The sequence below is a fragment of the Somniosus microcephalus genome, chromosome 6 (assembly GCF_052327205.1).
Source record: "Somniosus microcephalus isolate GS21.2 chromosome 6, FLI_Smic_1.0, whole genome shotgun sequence".
Classification (NCBI taxonomy): domain Eukaryota; kingdom Metazoa; phylum Chordata; class Chondrichthyes; order Squaliformes; family Somniosidae; genus Somniosus; species Somniosus microcephalus.
The window spans coordinates 241,267,105-241,289,995 of NC_140992.1; the positions used below are offsets into that span (position 1 = coordinate 241,267,105).

Consider the following 22,891-nt stretch of genomic DNA (forward strand, 5'->3'; position numbering starts at 1 on the left):
CAGACTATTTGGGCATTTATTTCATAGCTGTTTGAGTGACTGCGCAAATTAGCTGCGGAGTCTCCCTACACTGCAACAGTGACTACATTTCAAAAGTACTTCATTTGCTGCGAAATGCTTTGGGGCATCCCGCGGCTGTGAAAGGTACCAAGAGCTCTCTCTCTCTCTCTCTCTCCAAATAGTGTCATGGAATCTTTTACATCCGTTTGAGGGGGCAGACAGGGCTTCGGTTTAACATCTCATCTGGAAGACAGCACCTACACTAGTGCAGCATTCCGTCAGCAGTGCACTGAAGTCTCAACTTAGAATATGTGCTCAAGTCTCTGAAGCCACAACCTTTTGGCTGAAAAGCAAGAGTGCTACCACTGAGCCATGGCAGACACTAATTAGAAACAGTAATGGTCCCAGCACCAATCCTTGGAGCAAGCCCACTCTAACATACTTGTTCTTTCCTATCATTCAGGACATTTCTTATTCATTGCAAGAGTTTATCCTTTTTGTGTAGAGCTTTATCAAATGTCTTTTAGAAGTCTAGGTACACCATGCCATAGGGCTTCCCACAGTCCACTTACGTGGTCACTTCCTCCAAGAAATGGAGGTGGTTGGTCAGGCAGGATTGTCCCTTCTGAATCTACAACAACTTGAATTTATATAGTGCCTTTAACATAGTAAAACATCTCAAGCCGCTTCACAGGAGCGTCATCAACGTCATTAAACAAACTTTGACACCGAGCCACATAAGGGGATATTAGGGCAGACTTGGTCAAAGAGATAGGTTTTAAGGAGTGTCTTAAAAGGAGGAAAGAGGGGGAGAGACCCAGAAAGGTTTAGGGAGGGAATTCCAGAGCTTAGGGCCTCGGCAGCTAAAGGCATGGCCGCCAATGGTGGAGTAATTAAAATCGGGGATGCGTAAGAGGCCAGAATTGGAGGAGCACAGATATCTTGGAGGATTGTAGGGCTGGAGGAGGTTACCGAGATAGGGAGGGACGATGCCATGGAGAGATTTGAAAACAAGGATAAGAATTTTAAACTTGAGGTTTTGCTTAATCTAACCAAAAGAAATAATGCAAAGGAGGGCCCAAACTCTTGTACTCCAAACGCACCTTGGGTTGAGATAGGACGACGGCAACATTAGAGTTTGAGCTTTGCAAAAAACCTCCAAGATGTTGCCCAATACCAAGCTAGACAGAGAGATTGTTGCCACCACAAATCATCAGCCAACTGATGACAAAGATGGGCTACAGTTGCTAAGTAATATTTCTGGATAACTTTAATCTTGCATTTTTTTTTTTTTTTTTTTAAAAAGTACAACAGGTACTCAGGTTTATTACATATAATTTCAATGTACATTTGGTAACATTAGACAGTAGAATACAGTAATCTTTCCATCAATCAGTGATTTGAAGTACCTGCCAGCCTCTTGTCCACGCTGTACAGAAGCTACTGGTGAATTATTCACTCTTTGAATGAAGGTTCTCAAGATACGCCGACATTTATAAAACTGAGCATGACAGTTCCGACAGATATATTGCGGCAAAGTGGGATCCTGCCCCACCACAACACCAACTAACTTCTGAAAATCGGCACAGAAAGTCTGTTGTGCTCTGCGCTGCCTCTCTGGATTCGCCTCAATCAGAGGAACTTTTGCAAAAACATTACGTAGACTCCTGGAGGAAAACTTTCCATGGCACAGACGGCAGTAGTTGGTGGTCACAAGAGGTGTAGCTAATGAGAAATGGGAAACAAATATAAAAGTTAACTACTTTGTCAGTGAACATAAACTATGCTGAGAAACTAATATTCAAGTTTCTTTTATTCATTTCACTTAGCACTACATTTAGGATAAAAAATTTCACAAACGTTTATGGTTTAACATGTGCAGCCATACAATGGTTACTCCAAGGAAAACTCGGTAAAATTGTGAGCTCGGTTTTAAAAAAGCACGTGACTTAATTGTGAGGATTTAGTATTTAGGAATAAAATGAAGACAATCCATCTTGCTGGTGGTGCAGCATGATTGGAATCTGGCACAGCACATCAAGAGTGGTTGGATAAAGGGCCTCAGCTAATTCTCATGGATTCCTAACTGCATCAAAATGGAAAGCTCTTCCACCTAGAGAATGAAAAATATGAGATACATGTAATTCTTGGTGTCTAGTTATAGAATAGTAGTACCAGAGGCCGAGAGAGAGATAAAGGGAAGTTAAATATAAATGTGTTTTTACGCATCACTCAACTGTTCCTGTCCTTGCTGATCAGATATAAGCACATTGATTGAGGGGAAGTATTGAACCTATGGAACCATCTTAATATTTACAATTTCTTATGATTGTACAGAAAAGGTTTGATTAATGAAGAGAATGGCCCGTATTTTCCGATCCCTATGGATGTGTACGAGGTGTAGGGACCTCACATGTGCCGGTTTCAGGCATGCGCAAGGCTTGCTTTTACCAGCATAAAAGTTTTTTTTTTTTAAATAAATTTCCACTCATTTATAATTTAAAATACTTTTTTTTTAAAGTTTATTTTTAGCCCCGTATTTTTTTTCAAAAAATGAAATTTGTTTAAAATATTTAATTTAATGGCCCAGAAATTCGGGTCGGGGGCTTCCCGCGGGTGCAAGCCCCCGACTTGCACTTACCTAGCGCGCCGGTCATTGAGCTGTGGGCCCGCGTGGGATTCAGATCCTGGGCCTCCTCCAACTGCCGGCGCGCAGTGCTTGTGTATCCCAGGGGCGCAGTTAGTTCGATGCGTCCCCTGGGATCACGTGGGCCATGGAGAGCCAATGGTAGCAGGGAATGCTTCATTCATAAGTTTGACAGGAACTGTCAAACCTATAAATACTGTAAGCCCCAAAACATCACTAAAACTTCAAATACATTTTTTTTTTTTAATCACATTTTTAAAATAAACTATAAATTACATGAAATAACTATTTTAAACAATAATTTAAATTTTTGAAAAAATAATTTTATTTTCTAACAGGGCTCAAAATAAACTTACCTTTCTTTAAAGTATTTAAAAATAATAAACCTGTGGAAAAAATGTTTTAATTTTAATTAATTCACCACTTACCTTGTAAAAAGCAGACCTTGCGACTGCTTTTTAAATGTCTAACTTCTGGAGACTTACCTTCCCGGGAAAACCTGCAAAAAAAACGTCAGTTCGATGTGCACGTGCTGCCTCTCCTGCACACGCGTTCGACCTCTGAACCCCTTCTTTCAGGGGAACGGAAGTGCCGGTTTCCCACGCATGCGCAGTGCATACACGAAACCGGCACTTCCATTGGGCTTACGGGTGAGTACCCCATGCGTACTCACTCGTGGAGACCCGAATTTCTGGGCCAATGTCATTTTAACTCATTTTAAAAACGTGATGGTTTTTTAAAAAGTTATTTAATGTTTTGATGTCTTTTTTCAGTGATCCCCATTCATATATTTGACAGGTCTATCTGTTAGAAGTATGAAGGGGGACTCCCTTCTTTCATTGGTTCACCTGTCCCACATGATCCCAGGGACGCTTGCGAACCGCCTGCGCCCCTGGGATATGTGGGCCCTGCACATTTCGACTGTGGAGAGGCCCAGGATCAGGAATGACTGCACCTCGGGAGCCCTCAGGTAAGGGCGTAGATTTTTTCCCCCAATAGGAGGCCTCCGCACGCAGGAAGCCTCCTATTGGAAATTACGGGCCAATGTAATCTTGTAATTTATAAAACACTAATTACTTGGCAATGATTTTCAGAGCTCATTATTTTAAGGAATAATCCTGAAATAGGATTTAAAAGAACATGCGCAGTCCATGGAGCTGCCATAATTCTGGGTTTACATTTGATACATTCTTCAATGATTTACTTACTGTCTAAATTTTCCCAAGTGTTTTGTTGCTCTCTTCTATTTCAGATTCAGCATTGTAAAGAAATCACTTTTAAAGACATTATAATACAAGGCATATCTTGAAAATCAGAGTTCTAGGTGATATAAAAGTTTAAACTAAAGTTTGCGTCCCCCCCCCCCCCCCCCTCAGTGACTCAATTTTTTTTTTGATACTTTGGTTTTTTGTAGAATATACTGTACCACACTTCAATTACATAAGGTAATATATTCTCAGCAGTAAAGCACATGAAAGAAAAATGACAAATTGAAAAAACTGTGTAACAATCAAAAATAGATAGATAAAATTGTGGAAACCATTCTAAAAGCAGTTGACATACAACGAGAAAGATATGCAAGACATACAAAAGCCAGCGGAAATTAAAAACCTGTCAGGGGGCAAATTTATGTACAGAGTGCATAACTTAAGGAAAGTGCACTGTCAGGTGAAGAACGCATTTTGGAAAACAGTATTTCAACTCAATCATTTTTGCAATCCCAATGAAACAAACTAAAACTGTTTAGTTTGCACATAAGGGTATTTTAAATTATTCACTGATTCTACCAAACCCAGAATATTATGCTATTTCTCCAATGCCAATCCCAAATATCACATCAAATTCTAGGGTGGGTTTGACTACTCCATATGCGGAGAATCACAACCAACTTAATTTTGCGTCTGTGGAAAAAGAGGGTTCAGTCTCTTCAAGCTTTTTGAAACAATGTACAGCAAAGACACCACAACGATAACTAATTTCAAGGCCTAATTCAGATTAACAGTGAGAATAAAAGTAAGAAGCAATATTTTCTTTCGGATGTATATAGTGGCCCTGAAATTAGGATCGGGAGCTTGCCGCGCGTGCAAGCCCCCGATGTTCACTTACCCAGCGCGCTGACATTTTAATTCTGGCCCGCATTGCATTTCCTCTCACTGGACCGCTTGAGGTCCTGCCGCGCTGTGCATGCATGACCCAGCGGCGTACTTAGTGCGATGAGCCGGCTGGGATCACGTGAGCACAGGGCAACCAATGGGAGGTTACAAAAGTTCATTCATGAGTTTGACAGTAAGAGCTGTCAAACTCATGAAAACTCCTGGCCCCAAAACACTACTTAAACCTGAAAGAAAATTTAAAAAAACATTGCACTACTTAAATGAACCATAAAGAACTCTGAAAAACTATTTTAAACAATAATTTTAACATTTGAAATTTTTTTTTTAATTTTTTTTTTATATAAATCGGGGCTAAAACTAAAAACTTACCTTACTGTAAATTCTTTAAAAATAACAAACCTGTGGAAAAAAAAATTCTCAATTGTATTAATAGACCACTTACGTGTAAAACTAAGTACTTACGTGTGGTTTTTCAATGCGTAAATACCGGAGGCCTTTACACACGCGCAACTCTCTAAAAATAGAGGAAATCCAAGTTGCACGCGCTGCCCGATACCGCGCACGCGTTCAGCCTCTTAACCCCTTGGGTCAGAGGACAGGAAATGTCGGTTTTCAGCGCATGCGCTGTGCATGCTGAAAACCGGCAATTCCTCCGGGCACACGCGTGAGTACCCCGTCCTTACTCACGCGTTGTGCCCGGAATTACTGGGCCAATACCTTCAAAAAGAAAAATAATGAGTGAAAAAAGTGAAATAATTTAACAAACATACTCCTGAAATACACCTCCACTGCGTCAAACTCCAACTTGCTGAAAACTCTGCCGCAATTATTGTGTTCCACTTGTCCATTAGCATTGTTCTAACTAACAATGTAGACTGTTTCCTGGTCCATCAACATATTGACCCGGATTTTGCAGTAAGAATAACGGTGTGGCTATCAGTGCTTACCGTTATTAAAGAGTAAATCAGACAGCAACTTCCGCCGACCGCACATGCTAAACACGGTTAAACACGGAAATCAGGAGGTTGCTGTCAGAGTTGTCCTGCGCCTCCAGAAGCTGTGCTATACCAGTATCTCGGCGAGAGAATCAGCATTGAAATACATGCAACAGCGTGAAGTCAGGGTACTTGCGTGATAAATATAACTAAAAACGCCATAAAAAGTTAGGGCTTGTCCATTCCAGTGGAAGTAAATTTTTTAATGGCATGGAGTCTCATTCCTTCAGAATTTACAGGGAGACAGGTGAACATTGAGCATGGAATAAGGAATTTCAGGAGTAGATCGAAGGCACAACTGGAGATTTTTTTTTTTTTTTGTCAGTCTCATGTGACCATGCTCATAAATCCCATTAAATATATTTATTGTCTACTCTTGTGGTTTTCAAACTTTTCTGTATCGGAGCTCTTGCAAGAATGGACATATTCACAGAACTCATCCTGTTCTGAAAGCATGGTTTGGGCAGCTGACAAGATCATTTTTTGTTACATAGTAGAAATGTTGTGGAAGTTAACAAATACAGAAATATGATGATTTCACAGACCCTTCAAGATTCTCTCAAGACAGCTATGGTCCAGCAAGGAACTTCAATTTGGAAACCTATCTAGTGTGACATAGTCATTATCCTGCTGAAGAACTAGAGTAAAGTCAAGGTTGGTTAGAGTTATTGGCCCAGATATTCCGATCCCTACAGGTGTGTACGTGCTGTGTACCCACCCGTAGGGACATCAGAAATGCCGGTTTCAGGCATGCACAGCGCAGGCGCTGAAAACCGGCATTTCCGATCCATCAAGAATGGTCTTGACCAATCCTCTGGCTGCCCTGGAGCAGGGCCTCTGCGGGCGGATAGTTCCACTTTTTGGAGACCCTTCGTCCGCAGAAAACACAATTCTTACGCCTGGTAAAAGCAAGCGTAAGGCCTGTTTTTACCAGGATAAGAGTTGAAAAAAAGTTCAACATTTTTTTTCCACAGATTTATCATTTAAAAATACTTTAAAAAAAAGTTATGTTTATTTTTAGCCCCGTAAAAAACTATTTCTTTTTCCCCCCCTCGAAAAATTAAATTTTTGTTTAATACTTAATTTATTGTAATTGCAAGTCATTTTAAAAATGTGATTTTTTAAAATTTATTGAAAGTTTTACTATGTTTTTGGGGGGTGATCTCCATTCATATATTTGACAGGTCTTCCTGTCAAGTGTATGAAGGGAGATTCCCTTCTGTGATTGGCTCCCCATGGCCCACATGATCCCAGAGACGCTGCGAACTGCCTGCGCCTCTGGGATATGTGGGCCCTGCGCACTTGGAGTTTGGAGAGGCCCACGATCGGAATTGTGCGCGTCCCAGGGGGCCCTCAGTTAAGGGCGCAGATTTTTCCAGATCGCAGGCCCCCGCCCGCGGGAGGTTTTTGTATTTAGGTTTCTGGATAGTATTAGATTCCATTTATATATCAGACCAACATAATCAGTACCAATTAACAGTCAATTATCAAGCAGAGGTGTTTTGGTTGGTGAAATTTTTTTTAACTACTAGGCCCTGAATGTTCACGAGGGTTTCTCCCCATCTCCTGCTGTAATTTTGGTGTAACCCTTGGAGAAACGGTGACAACTCTCGCAGAAATTCAGGGCCATTTAATTTTCAAATGTGTTATTGTATACAATAGACACAATATCAAAGTTACTATAAGATAGCTATTTATTTGTTAATGAAGCATGGTCAACCAGCTGAGAAATTCTGCAAGTATGTGCAGTACCTGGAACATTCAGGAACACTCTGTACTGGAACACCATCATCCTGGACTCCTAGGGAAAACGCATCATGTAGCAGACAAAAGCCACCTGTCCAAATGTTCCCAAGTACATCAAAAGTACATTTCAGAGTTATTGTGGCATATGAGATGATGCGATATTATTTGTCTACTGATGGCAAACCAAAATGAGTGTCTTTTCGACAGGTTATTCAAATAACATTAGTGACAGGTCAAATGGAAGATCCATCGAAAGCTTATAAAAGGGCTCAAATTTAGAAAAGAATGAGATTGTACGCAGGGAAAGAGAAGCACTTTCCACTTAAAATATTTCCCCTCACACAAATATAGGGTTTGTTACAACCAACAAAAAAAACAGAAAACATCTGCACAAGGGAAGAAATTCCAGATATTTCAAGTCAATAAGCACGGTGCTGGAATCTTACCGTATTGGTCTCTTCACCAGAAAAGAGCTACTCAGGTAGTAGGATTGAAGCTGAATAGGTATTGTCATCCAGGACCACATTTGACTAAACAAAATGAGAGCCAGCAAAGACAAGCCCACCATGTGTAACATTTAAGCCACTGTCAGCTGGGAGACTTGACTTGGTTGATAACCAAATCTGAAATTTCTCCACTTGGGTAGTAGAAATTGTGAACAATCTTGGATACAACATCCTTCCCAATTCCTTTCAGAAGGATTTTCAAATATTAGGTGTTAAAGTCAATGTTTACAAACTTTAGTGAACAAATTCCACAAAAATTGCTGCATTTAATAAACATTAAAATAAATTATTATAGGAAATAAAAACTGCAAAGTCTAGTTATTTGTTGGTGGGAGTTTGTTTACAAGGGGATGTCAAGAGTTCTTCAAAGCTAGATTTCTGTCCGTGTGATTGCATTTTAGAATTTTTCAGCATTTGCATTACTTACGAGCGTGCTATTTCTGTTTCTGTGTACTAATAAAAGATTTTCTACAATGGTAGCACTTTCCTTTACATACCTAACACTATCTTTCAGAAGTTAAGACAAGGAATTTGTAGAACTGTGTTCATACTTACAGGGGAACTCCTACATGGAAAAATATGAAAACTACTGTGAAACAGTATTTATTGCTGATTCAATTATTCTATTGGTCCAAATACAAATTGGTTTTGGTCAAGCACACCAGTAACAAATTTGAGTCCATTATAATTGCTGTATGATGATTCAGACATTTTCAAGATATGTAGATCACACCTTTGAGGTTTTTTAAAAAATTGAGGGGAAATGTAAAGAACACCAGTCAGCAGAGTGGATGGCCTGAGTTGACATGTAGGGCTAAAGGAGGCGGCAAAGGTACAGAAGATCATATCTGTAGAGAGGCTTGTAGAATTTTAATTTTGATGCGTTGGAGGTTGGGGCATTAATGAAGGTTGGTGAGGACAGAAGTAACGGGTTCGGGACTTATGTGGGACAGGACATGGGCAACTGAATTTTGGACAAGCAGCGGTATGTGCAAGGTGCAGCTTGAAACGGCAGCAAATTAAGTGTTGGAACAGTCAAGTCTGGAGGGGATGAAGGTTGCTGGTGTCAGCCTTGACTCAATGGTAGAACTCTCACTTCCGAGTCAGAAGGTCGCTGTCGGAAGTGCGATCAGTAGTCGAATGCGACATTAAAGCTCACAGGTGGTTCCCTACATAACATCTGTACTGCTAGGGTGTGACACACACACACATTGAGGACACAACATAAAAGGAAGCCTATTAAGAAAATACATTTTGGACAAGTTAACTTTGAGAGTTATGAAGGAATACATGAAAGCAGGAAAAATTTACATTAAAGTATGTGGAAAAAAAATCAAAGTTTTGAAAGGATTTATTTTTAAAGATGCAAAAGCTAATTTTCCCTGAAAGCAATGGATGAAATAAAAGATTAAAGCAAGCATGAAGAACTAAGAAAGTTATGGAAGGCATTAAAAAGAAAAACTATAAATAGTTCACAAAATGCTAAGAAATGAGATGCTAAGAGGGAACATGAGCAATACATAGCCGCCAACATAAAGAACAGTAAAGTCTTCTTCAAATTTGCCAGACGCAGGTCAAGGGTACAAAGGGATGCAGTGCCACTAAGAAATGACAATGGAAGATGGTGAATCAGGACCACTACTTTGCAACCATGATCACAAATGAAATAGGCAGAGAAATACCAAAAGTAAAAATACAGTTTAACAGTCAATGTAGACACAAAACCTTCAAAATCTCAAGGGAGGATCTATTGGGAAAGTTGACCCAGAGTAAATGAAGCCCCAGGATTCGGGCAGTTGTTATACCAGGGTTATGAAGGAATTGTGAATCCTCTCAGCAATATTTTCCAGTGCTCAATGGACTCAGATCATATCCCGTAAGATTGAACAGTAGCAAATCTGACTCCTACTTTTAAAGAGAATGAACTGTCAAATAAGAGAGCTTTTCCTTGGGAAATTGCTTTGACACTATGATAAAGGATAATACAAGTGATTGAGAGACAGGAGTTAATTACAGAGAGGTAGTATGGTTTTTTTGTAACGACAGATTGTGTTTAATAATTTATTGGATTTCTTTGAGGAATTTAAGGATTTAGTGGATAAAAATGATACTGTGGATGTTGTATACCTGGATTTCAGAGACATTTGACACTGCCTCACATAATTGACGACTGTATAAGGCTTGTGCCAATGTGACAGTTAGCAATGTGTTGAACTGGATTAGAATTTGGCCACCTAGTAGGCAGCGGTAAATTGTGCTGTGTGGAGAGGTATCTGGTTAGCAGGCAGTTGTTAGTGGTGTGCCACAGGAGTCAGTGTTTAGAAGTGATTTGGAGAATGGAATCATATCAGAGGTGTCTAAATTTACAGAGGACACCAAACTGGGAACAGTGGCAAATAATGATTAATGTGTACAAATCTAAAAAGATCTGGCAGAGATAATTTAACAGAGTATAATGTTATGAGATTTGGCAGAAAAACATATGACGCCAAACCCCTCAATCGTAAATACTTCTATCAAGTCTCTTTTTCAACAGAGAAAAGTCTCAAGGTAGCTAACCCTCATAGCTTTGTCCCCTTAGTTCTGGAATGAATTTAATAGACTTCCTCTATAAAGTACCTTTCACATCTGCAGGACATCCATTATCTTCACAATCAATTAACTTTTGAAGTGTAGTTATTATTGCTCTGTAGGCCAATTTGGACACAGCAAGGTCCCACAAACAGCAAATATGATAAATGATCAGATCACAAATTTATTTTTGTTAGCGTTGGTTGAAATGACAGGGCAGCAGAAGAAATCCCCTGCTTTTCAAATAGTGCCACAGGATCTTTCAACAACAACAACTACTTGTATTTACATAGCACCTTTAATGTAGTAAAACATCTCGAGGCACTTCACAGGAGTATTATAAGACACGAATTTGACCCGAGCCACATAAGGAGAAATTAGCCAGGTGACCAAAAGCTTGGTCAAAGAGATAGATTTTAAGGAGCATCTTAAAGGAGGAACGAGGTAGAGTGGCAGAGAGGTTTAGGGAAAAAATTCCAGAGCTTACGGCCTAGGCAACAGAAGGCACGGCCACCAATGGTTGAGGAATTATAAATCAGGAATGCTGAAGAGGGCAGAATTAGAGGAGCACAGATATCTTGGGGGGGGGGGGGGGGGGGGCTGAAGGAGATTACAGAGATAGGAAGGGGCAAGGCCATGGAGGGATTTGAAAACAAGGATGAGAATTTTGAAATCGAGGCGTTGCTTAACCGGGAGCCAATGTACGTCAGCGAGCACAGAGGTGATGGGTGAACGGGAGTTGGTGTAAGTTAGGACACGGGCAGCCGAGTTTTGGATGACCTCAGGTTTACGTAGGGTAGAACATGGGAGGCCGGCCAGGAGTGCATAGAAACATAGAAGATAGGAGCAGGAGTAGGCCATTCGGCCCCTCGAGCCTGCTCCGCCATTCAATGCGATCATGGCTGATCATCCAAATTCAGTACCCGGTCCCTGCTTTCTCCCCATATCCCTTGATCCCCTTAGCCTTAAATAATATATCTAACTCCTTCTTGAATATATTTAATGAATTGGCCTCAACTGTCTTCTGTGGTAGAGAATTCCACAGATTCACCACTCTCTGGGTGAAAAAATTCCTCCTCATCAGTCCTAAATGGCTTACCCCTTATCCTTAGACTGTGACCCCTGGTTCTGGACTCCCTCGCCATTGGGAACATCCTTCCTGCATCTCGTCTGTCTAGTCCTGTTAGAATTTTATATGTTTCAATGAGATCCCCTCTCATTCTTCTAAACTCTAGCGAATAAGCCTAATCGACCCAATCTCTCTTCATACGTCATTCCTGCCATCCCAGGCATCAGTCTGGTGAATCTTCGCTGCACTCCCTCCATGGCAAGAACATCCTTCCTCAGATAAGGCGACCAAAACTGCACACAATACTCAAGGTGTGGTCTCACCACGGCCCTGTACAACTGCAGCAAGACATCCTTGCCCCTGTACTCGAAACCTCTCGTTATGAAGGCCAGCATACCATTTGCCTTCTTAACCGCCTGCTGCACCTTCAGTGACTGGTGCACAAGGACACCCAGGTCTCGTTCCCTTTTCCCAATCTATTGCCGTTCAGATAATAATCTGCCTTCCTGTTTTTGCCACCAAAGTGGATAACCTTGCATTTATCCACATTATACTGCATCTGCTAAGCATCTGCCCAACCTGTCCAAATCATACTGGAGTTTCTCTGCATCCTCCTCACAGCACACACGTCCACCCCCAGCTTTGTCGTCTGCAAACTTGGAGATATTACATCTAGTTCCCTCGTCTAGATCATTAATATATATATAGTGAATAACTGGGGTCCTAGCACCGATCCCTGTGGTACCCCACTAGTCACTGCCTTCCACTCGGAAAAAGACCCATTTATTCCAACTCTTTGCTTCCTGTCTGCCAACCAGTTTTCTATCCAAGTCAGTACCTTACCCCCAATCCCATGTGCTTTAACTTTGCACCCTACTCTCTTATGTGGGACCTTATCGAAAGCCTTCTGAAAGTCCAAATACACCACATCCACTGGTTCTCCCTTATCTATTCTACTAGTTACATCCTCAAAAAATTCCAGTAGATTGGTCAAGCATGATTTACCTTTTGTAAATCCATGTTGACTTTGTCCGATCCTGTCACTGTTTTCCAAGTGCTCTGCTATTACATCTTTTATAATGGACTCTAGCGTTTTCCCCACTACCGATGTCAGGCTTACTGGTCGATAATTCCCTGTTTTCTCTCTACCACCTTTTTTGTATAGTGGGGTTACATTAGCTACCCTCCAATCCATGGGAACTGTTCCAGAGTCTATAGAATTTGGGAAGATGACCAACAATGCATCTACTATTTCTAGGGCCACTTTCTTAAGTACCCTCGGATGTAGATTATCAGGCCCTGGGGATTTATCGGCCTTCAATCCCGTCAATTTCCCTAACACCATTTCCCTACAAATACTGATTTCATTAATTTCCTCCCTCTCATTAGACTCTATGTTCCCCGATATCTCTGGGAGATTGGTTCTGTCTTCACAAAAGGAGGACACAAATAAAGTATGTATTTAATTGGTCTGCCATGTCTTTGTTCCCCTGATTCTGACTGCAAGGGACCTACGCTTGACTTTACCAATCTTTTTCTCTTCACATATCTATAGAAGCTTTTACAGTCAGTTTTTATGTTCCCTGCAAGCTTACTCTCATACTCTATTTTCCCCCTCTTAATTAATCCCTTTGTCTTCCTTTGCTGAATCCTAAACTGCTCCCAATCCTCAGGCTTGCCACATTTTCTGGGCAATTTATATGTCCTCTCCTTGGATCTTATGCTATCCCTAATTTCCCTTGTTAGCCAATGTGGAGTCACCTTTTTTGTTTTATTTTTATGCCAAACAGGGATGAACAAATTCTGTAGTTCATCCATGCGATCTTTAAATGTTTGCCATTGCCTATTCACCGTCAACCCTTTAAGTAACATTCCCCAATCCATCCTAGCCAATTCGCACCTCATACTATCGTAGTTTCCTTTATTTAAATTCAGGACCCAAGTCTCCGAATCAACTACTTCACTCTCCATCATAATAAATAATAATATGATTGCTCCTCCCCAAGGGGCCACGCACAACAAGATTGCTAATTAATCCTTTCTCATTACATAATACCCAGTCTAAGATGGCCCGATCTCTAGTTGGTTCCTCGACATATTGGTCCAGGAAACCATCCTGTATACACTCTAGGAATTCCTCTTCCACAGTATTGTTACTAATTTGGTTAGACCAATCTATATGTAGATTAAAGTCACCCATGATAACTGGTGTGCCCTTTTTGCACGCATCTCTAATTTCCCATTTAATGCCATCCAACCTCAGCATTACTGTTTGGGGGTCTGTATACAACTCCCACTAACGTTTTCTGCCCCATGGTATTTCTCAGCTCTACCCATACAGATTCCACATCATCAGAGCTAATATCCTTCCTTACTATCGTGTTAATCTCCTCTTTAACCAGCAATGCTACCCCACCGCCTTTTCCTTTTTGCCTGTCCTTCCTGAATATTGAATACCTCTGGATTTTGAATTCCCAGCCTTGGTCACCCTGGAGCCATATCTCCGTAATCCCAATTATATCATATCCGTTTACATCTATTTGCGCAGCTAATTCATCCACCTTATTATGAATGTTCCTCGCATTAAGACACAAAGCCTTCAGGCTTGTTTTTTTTTTAAACACACTTAGACCTTTTAGAATAATTGTTTACTGCGGCTATGTTTGATTTACACCCTTGATTTCTCGGACTTCCACTTTTGCTTTTCTCCTTCCTGTCTTTTGCTTCTATCCTTGCTTCCCTTTCCTTGGGAAGCAAGGATAGAATAGCCAAGTCTAGAGGTAACAGCGGCACAGCCACCCAAACAGGCAGGCAGAGCTTAGGTTTAATATGTCATCAGAGAGACGGTGCCTCCGACAATGCAGCACTGCCCCAGTACTGCACTGAAATATCGATTAAATCCGATGTGCTGTTTTCACTCACAGGAATGAGTGGTGAGGGAGCCAAAGTGACAGATTTTAGGCAATCCCAGGCAAACAAGTGCGGCTTTCAAAGGGCGACGAGCAGGTCGTCATCATCAACATTTAAAAAGTGAAGTGAAGCGGGCCAACCGCCGGGCACTGACCTGACTGCGGTCGGGGCCGGGGCCGGGCTCCTGCTGTCACCGTCGCTTCAGCCCGGGCGCCCGGCAGCGGCTCCGGCTCCCCTTCAGCCTGTGGCTGCCTGGTACGGGTGCGGACCCACCGCTGCCGCTGAGCCTCCGACAGCCTTTCCATCTTCTGCGCTATGGCCACCGACACGAAGCGGCCGCGTTTGTTCCGTTTCATTGCCTGAAAAGTGAAAAGTTTAAAATTTAAAACATTGTTTTTTAAAAAAAACCGTCACCGGGACGAACGGTAAACAACCGGAAAGGGAGCGGCAGCAAAAAAAACCCTCCCTACTGCAGCTCGACACCGAGAGAACCGTTCCGAGCTGGGCTGGGAACCGTACATTAAACCTGTTCCGGGCACCCGGATACATTTTTTAACAGCTTGCTTTTTATTGGATGTTTAATTTTAATTCCACAGCACTCATTCCTCACAGCAAATCTGTTCGGCACTATTTATAATTCAATGCCGCATCGATATCGCTCCCCCTAACAGCTAAACTAAAAATAAAACAATTCTGTACTGTGTGAAAACGCAGCACGATTTATAGCACCAGTGTTTTCAATTAAATATGTTATTTTTCTTTTAAAAAGAAAATTGACTCGGGTAAAGTTTTTTTTTGAAGGATGTGGGGAAGTGGGTGCGGGCCGGCCCTCCTCGTTACTCCGGTTACGCCGAGTTCCGGTTCCGGCGGGCGCTGAACGCGTGGTGCTGGAGATGCGGCCGCTGACCGAGGAAGAGACGCGGCTCCTGTTCGAGAAACTCGCCAAATAGTGAGCGAGGGATTGGGGGTGGGAGGGGAGAGGAAGAGATCCGCCAACTGGGCCCTGGGCTGGAGTCAGAGATCCGCCAACTGGGCCCTGGGCTGGAGTCAGAGATCCGCCAACTGGGCCCTGGGCTGGAGTCAGAGATCCGCCAACTGGGCCCTGGGCTGGAGTCAGAGATCCGCCAACTGGGCCCTGGGCTGGAGTCAGTGGGAGGGCGGCCGCCGGTTCTCCTTTAACTGCTGATGTGGCGCGCCCGAATCTCCCTGGGTCGCCAGGGGGTGGGGAGTGAAAGGCTGTGTGAAAGCTCTGGGGGAAAGCCAACAGTATGTTGTACGTATATTTTCATATATGTAGAGATCTTGGTGGAGCCTTTGTCAATCTCCCGAGTTAGACAAATGTGGCTGAATCTTGTACTTTCAATACCTTCCCGTGCAAGCAGCAGGAGATGCAACACCTGCCCCTTTTACCTCCTCCCTTCCCACTGTCCAGGGCCCCCAAACACGCCTTACAGGTGAAACAGCGATTTACTTGTACTTCTTGTAATTTAGTATACTGTATTCGCTGCTCACGATGCGGTCTCCTCTTCATTGGGGAGACCAAACGCAGATTGAGTGACCGCTTTGCGGAACACCTCCGTTCAGTCCGTAAGGGTAACCCTGAGCTTCCGGTTGCCTGTCACTTTAATTCTCCGCTCCACTCTGATCTCTCTGTCCTCGGCCTCTTGCACTGTTCCAGCGAAGCTCAACGTAAGCTCGAGGAACAGCACCTCATCCTTCTATTAGGTACTTTACAGCTTTCTGGACTTAACATCGAGTTCAACAATTTCAGACTCTAAATTTGCCCCTGTATTTCTTTATTTTTTTTCTCTTGATTCCTCACATGGTAGCTGTTAATGTTGCTGCCATCATCATTTACACGTCACCTAGAGCCATCTTTTGTTTCTTAACTTGTCCCACTACCTCTCCTTTTGCCTTGCACCATCATCCCTTTTGTCAGTCAATCTTTCCTGCCTTCCAGCCTGTCACAGACCTTCCCTTTGTTCTTCCCTCCTCCCTGCCCCTGCTTAAAAATCTCTCTTCCCTAACCTTTTCTAGTTCTGACGAAGGGTTCGACCCGAACCGTTGACTCTGTTTCTCTCTCCTTGATGCTGCCTGACCTACTGAGCGTTTCCAGCACTTTGTTATTTCATATTTTGGTTCCGGTCGCACTTAATAAAAAAAAAAAAAAAAAAAAAAAAAAAATTAATCCATAATATTAAAACAACCAAAGTAGAGTGAGGTACACAGTAACTAACCACAATGCCTGATCTAGGAGTGCTTAATTTTGACACTGGGTCTTAAAACGAAAAATATTCCTTTTCCCAGCATCAACTCATCTTGATGAGTACGAAACTTCACTTAAAAAGCCATGATCGCAATGTGTTGAATGCCTTTGTAACATTCTCTCCATACGCCAGAAGTAATTTGTTGGTGACTTGTGTTTCTAGAGTGTGAGTTTCTTCCAAAGTTACTGAACCTCGAATTAAATGAATGAGTGTTGACATAAAATTGCTCTGCACTGTTTTAGGTTGAAGCCCCTGTTTGCCTTCTTTTATCTTCCCCAACATGCAGTATTAAGAGTTTTCTTTAGTATGATTCCATTGGTCTTAAATTTCTCTCAGTCATAGTGAGCAGTCTCACAACTTATTGATCACTTTAGTCATTTTACTGGGCAGTTGCGTTTCTGTGCTACGTTCTGGTTATTGTGTGGTCGTCTTTAAGAACTGTTTGAGAAATAGAACATTAATTGTGTGATGGAAAAGTAAGAGCATGTTAAATTCTGCCCTCATTTTATAATGTTTGACTATTTTCAGTATTGGAGAGAACATTAAGTTGCTGGTGGATCGTCCCGATGGAACCTATTGCTTCCGTTTACACAAGGATCGTATTTATTACGTCAGGTAAGAAGTGCAACAAGTTTTTAATCCTATGCCCCTGGCTTTGAGAGAGGGAGAGATTTTAGCTGAAGTATATTTTTGAGGGGGGGGGTGGGGGAGGTGAGGAAATAATCCTGTTGAGGATGAGGGGGGCGGGGTTTATAAATTTTTGTATAGGTTTTTAAGAGCAGAATAAATAATTGTGAAAGTATATTTGTGTAGTGGCTATTATTAAGGGTATTTTAATAAAGGTTTATTTGTACAGTATCTGGAATGGGTATATTGTTATAAAATAACTAATTTGAGATTTATTTGACATTTATTTTGCTGTCTTTATTGTAGTGAGAAAATCCTGAAATTGGCAACGAATTTTTCTCGAGATAAACTTATTTCACTAGGAACCTGCTTTGGGAAATTCACCAAAACCTTAAAATTCCGACTTCATATTACAGCGCTCGACTATCTTGCTCCTTATGCTAAGGTAAGTTCTGACAACAAGTAGGAGCATCACTGCTCACAGTGGATGGGAATTTAGTGGTGCTTTAGTATGGACAATGTTCAAACTGTTTCTAATGAATATTAGAATGCTGATTATTATCTGAAAATACAAGCGTACCTTTAACCTTTCCATAATATTTTGAATCGGGTTTGTTAAATGGTACAGTGCAGAACCTCATTGTTCAGATATACAGGGTCATTGTTTTTTCTAATTTCAGTACAAAGTGTGGGTGAAACCTGGAACAGAACAATCTTTCCTGTATGGAAACCATATATTGAAATCTGGTTTGGGTCGAATTACAGAAAACACAAACCAATATCAAGGCGTAGTGATCTACTCCATGGCTGACATTCCATTGGTAAGAGAAAGGATTGTTTGACCTTTAACTATTGAAACATATCTAAAACCATTCTATAAGAGGGGAAGAATAGACAAACGCTGACCACAATATATCACGGTTTACTCTTGGTGTTACTATTTAAACAGATGTAATGACATTTAACACTACTTTTGACTTTGTGCCGATGTAAGATTTGCTTTACAATCTGAAATCTATTAAGTTACCTCTGTGTCATCAGTGGTCATAAACACAGTTGCCATATCCCATTGAGCCTAAAACTAGTTTTTTTTTAGTTTAATTTTTTTTCTCCTCATTTCTGCCCCCTCCCAGCCCTGCTTCTGCCCACTAGCAAAGTATTTTCTTTAGAGCTTAATTATTTATGTAGCACTAATCAACTTCAGGGCTCTTTAGTGTAATGCCTCGCATTGTTGGCATTTATTTGTTGATCCTTGGTTTCTGGCTTTTGAGCAGCAGCAGGAACCAAGATCAAGATCAGCAATGTGAATTCCTGAAAAGGGTCTCTCTTGGGAATTTTGAGGATCTTGTATGTTTTTGTTTTCCATGAACCACTCATCCATCCCTTCTCTTTATTAAAAAAAAAAAAAATACTTGCATTTATATAGCGCCTTTCACAACCTCCGGGCGTCCCAAACTGCTTTACAGCCAAAGAAGTTGTAAAGTAGGAAAAATCCACTGTTGCAATGTAAGTGTATCCATTTAATACAATTGAGCAACTGTGGCATTAATATGGAATGACCTTTATTATATCACATACAAGGCGGCAGTAGCTATACTTGTTAATGAATATTAAGGAAGGTCACTCAACATAGGTTGTGTGATTCAATTTCTCTGATAAACTAAGCTGAAGTTCAATTACATAATTCACAGCATTTAAAATGTTCTTGACTTATTTCTAAAGGGCTTTGGAGTTGCTGCAAAATCGACTCAGGACTGTCGGAAAGTAGACCCTATGGCAATTGTTGTGTTTCACCAGGCTGATATTGGTGAGTATGTTCGGAACGAGGACACCCTGACATAATTCATCTTGCCGATCACATAAAAAGACTGTTGTTCTCAAGCTAAGAAGATTATGAACAGGGATCACTCTTTTACTAAACGGTTTCCTCCGACATCTTCACAAGGAAATGCACAATGACCCATTTGATCGAGACATGAAGTGAATTCAACTAACTTTCATCTGAACTGTTAACATTTAATAGCAAGTTGGTATCTTTTGTAAACCTAGCAGGTTGTTACTTCAGAACTGTTTAGAAATTGTACACAGGAGCACTTCCTTTTGGAAAATGTTACTGTTGATTGAAGCTGTTACTTTTGGCCTTTTTACTTGTTGGTTTAAATGATGTTGAAATTTCAGATAATGGGCTAATTTAGTAGATTTGACTTTTGAAAACCCTAAAATCCAATCTATTCAAAAGAAATATAGTTTTGGTCAGAAACAAGATAGGATTGTCATCGGGTATCTCTGATGTATGTATGCGGATACGCATGCGGTTCATTCAGAGTTGATTTGCATATATTTTAATTAGAAAGCATTGAAGACCATTTTGGTGATGCATGTTTGAATAAATTAATTAAAGAAGGACTGTTTTTCTCTACCACAGCTGTAATCAGATCTATAAATTTATTACTCACTTTTTAAAGTAGATGATGTCTTTTTCAAGATCATTAGCTGTCATTTTGTTTGTGTTTTTCTAAATTGTAAAAAAAAACAGCTAAGTCCAACTGGAGTATGACAGATGGAAGGAAGTAACTAAATCTAGTCAGATCCAGTGGAGCAGGTTAATTGGATTTTCATTTTTTTCTAGCTCTTATGAGCCTTATTCTGTAGTGATGCCTTGGAGTTAATGAGTTCATGAATGTGTCCCCTCGGCAACAGAATCTGAAACATGCTGTCATTGATACTGCACTGCTTCAGACTGACCTTTTACCTAGTAGACTTTATAGCAGTCCCAGTGTTGGGAGTAATTCTTATTGAGAAATGTAAGGTCATCCATCCATTCTAACAAAACAGATCTATAGGGTAGATATTTTGGTTTACCCTTGCCTTTCAGCTAGGATTTGAAAATTGAGCTACACAATATTCAAATAACACTGGATATAATTTATATAATAAAGATCTGATGTCTGTACACTTCCTGTCTACAAAACCTTATTTCCTGTTGTCACATTTTTGATGCACATTCGTTTAAACTTGTTTCCATCATAGCATAATGAGAATTGCAGGTGCAAACTTGTCATGCTGTAACTCTGCTAGTGGTGGTGCTGTAGTGCTTTAGTTTTGCATCTTAACACATCCTTAGCCTTTACGGATAAAACGTCTATGCTCCAACCAACTTTGCTTCCCAAATTGCTGTAAGTTTTGCTATTTAATATGAATTCCTTTAATACTTGAAATGTTATATCTACACATACCTCTGGTCAACTTTTCCCATTAAAAAGAAAAAGAAAGACTTGCATCTATATTATTTGTATTGTAAATTTCTATGTCCACATTCATAATGGTAAACAGAACTTCCATTTGTATAGCACCTTTAGTGCTTTACAGCCAATGAAGTACTTTTGAAGTGTAGTCACTTGTACTGTAGGAAAGGTGGCAGCCAATTGCGCACAGCTAGCTCCCACAAACTGCAATGTGAGAATGAGGACCAGATAATCTGTTTTGGCGATGTTGATTGAGGGATAAATATTGGCCAGTACACCAGGGATAACTCCCCTGCTCCTCTTCAAAATAGTGCCATGGGATCTTTTACGCCCACCTGAGAGAGCAGATGGGACCTCGGTTTAATGTCTCATCTGAAAGACGCCACCTCTGACAGTGCAGCACTCCCTCAGCACTTCACTGAAGTGTCAGCCTAGATTTTTGTGCTCAAGTCGCTGGAGTGGGACTTGAACCCACAACCTTGGGGGTCCTTGTGCATGAAACACAAAAAGTTAGCAAGCAGGTACAGCAAGTAATGAAAAAGACAAATGGAATGCTGGCCTTTATTTCAAGGGGGTTGGAGTATAAAAGCAGGGAAGTCCTGCTACAACTGTACAGGGTATTGGTGAGACCACACCTGGGCCTAGAAATTCAGTTTTGCCAGTTTTGGGGCGCTAACGTTAGCGCCCACCCGACTTTAGCGCCCGCCCCAAAGTTGCGCCCCCTTCGCCGAAATTCAGTTGCTTCGCCCTAAGAGGTTGCTGGAGCGCTAAAAGAGGCGTTACACGACTATCTTTAGGCGCTAAGCCGGCGATGCAGAGGGATAGCGCCGAGGTGGGGCGCAGCGCGGGTGCGGTCATTTTTTGATTGACAGCAGACCCCGTGGCGCCGGCCAGCTCTTAAAGGGGGAAGGGACGATTTGCTCTGCTGCCACGCCCTGCACACTGCAGCTTTCAAACTAGGCCTCAACACTGCTGCTGAGCCCAAGGAGCCATGGCAACGCACGAGAAGGCCCGTGAGCGTGCCCTGCGCTTCTCAGAGCGTGATCTGGATATCATGCTGACAGCATTGGAGAAGAGGCGCAGGATCTTGTTCCCAGACAATGGCAGGAATCCCACCCACCGCGTCTACACCAAAGCCTGGAGGGAGATCGCCACCAGGGTGTCATCCTACGGCGATGCCCCCAGGGACAAGGTGCAATGTCGGAAGAAATACAATGACCTGACCAGGATTGTCAGGGTGAGTACCCTTTCCACTCTGCTCCTCATTCTTGCATGTACACCTGACATGATGGGCAAAGGGACCTGAAAGGCCTAATGGGCAGCCCTCAGCCAGCAGCTTTGGGACAGTCATGAGCATCAATTGCACATTCTGCACTTTACACACTGGCCAAGCTATTCCACCATGAGAGGCAGTGCACACTAGATCAGGGCTACACTCTGGCCAAGCTATTCCACCATGAGAGGCAGGCACACTAGATCAGGGCTACACTCTGGCCAAGCTATTCCACCATGGGAGGCAGTGCACACTACGTCACGGCTACACACCGTACTTAGAGCCCGTCCTTTCTCTTGCAGGCTAAACTTGCGAATAATTGCAAGCGCCGCGACATCACCGGGGGAGGCCGCGCCAAGTTCCAGAAGCTCACTCCCCTGGAGGAGCGCGAGTGGCCTCATGGGAGGCCGCGTGATTGTGCCCAGAGCGTGCGGAGAAGCCGACCCTCCGCTGCCCGGCAATGGTAAGGACCTCACCTTTTGGCCCTCTCTCGTCGCACTTGCGCATCCGAGCTACCTCCTTTGCCACTGTGCCACCAATGCGCTGAATGCCACCAGTCATGACTCCCTCGCTGACGCCCTCTCCTCTGAAGCTACTCTTGTGCCTTCCTGCTTTCAGCTGGTGACGAAGAGCTCCCTGAAGCTGCCAGTGACAGCCCCTCCGAACAGGAGGAGGAGGAGGAAGAGCAACCCGGACCATCAGGGGAGGACTCAGGTCCCGCAGCAGAGGGCGAAGTGTTGGACACGTCTTCCCTGGACGAGAGCCTGGAGCAACTTTCGGAGGGGAGTGCAGCTGCTGGGACCAGTGGCGTCCAGCCACCCAGGAGGGCTGCGGGTGGGCCGCGGCCTTCCCCCCAGAGGGGGGAAGGATCGGAGGGGAGTGCAGTTGCTGCGGACATTCGGCGCCAGCAACGTGCCAAGG

General features: G+C 42.3%; 2 protein-coding genes across 5 annotated transcripts in view; one reads left to right on the forward strand and one right to left on the reverse strand.

The window, feature by feature from the left end:
- Positions 1-15,295, reverse strand: part of LOC147116573 (zinc finger protein 276-like) — a 37,622-nt gene extending 22,327 nt beyond the window's left edge. For both annotated transcript variants that reach the window (XM_085991632.1, XM_085991633.1), the window contains exons 1-3: positions 15,029-15,295; positions 14,713-14,917; positions 1,410-1,725 (exon numbers count right to left, since the gene is read on the reverse strand). In XM_085991632.1, the coding sequence (XP_085847758.1) occupies positions 1,410-1,725; positions 14,713-14,917; positions 15,029-15,079 (572 nt within the window). In that variant the 5' untranslated portion in view covers positions 15,080-15,295. The remainder of the gene's footprint in view (positions 1-1,409; positions 1,726-14,712; positions 14,918-15,028) is intronic.
- A 58-nt stretch (positions 15,296-15,353) lies between these two features.
- LOC147116574 (60S ribosome subunit biogenesis protein NIP7 homolog) lies at positions 15,354-20,738 on the forward strand. 3 transcript variants are annotated; one of them, XM_085991637.1, is made up of 5 exons: positions 15,354-15,507; positions 17,354-17,440; positions 17,759-17,897; positions 18,133-18,273; positions 19,175-20,738. In XM_085991637.1, the coding sequence occupies exons 1-5, from the start codon at positions 15,452-15,454 to the stop codon at positions 19,292-19,294; spliced, it is 543 nt and encodes a 180-aa protein (XP_085847763.1). In that variant the 5' UTR covers positions 15,354-15,451; the 3' UTR covers positions 19,295-20,738. The 3 variants fall into 3 exon arrangements, with proteins under 3 accessions (XP_085847763.1, XP_085847761.1, XP_085847760.1); XM_085991635.1 differs by lacking the exon at positions 15,354-15,507 and adding an exon at positions 15,546-15,831; XM_085991634.1 differs by lacking the exon at positions 15,354-15,507 and adding an exon at positions 15,853-16,012.
- Positions 20,739-22,891: the final 2,153 nt, after the last annotated feature.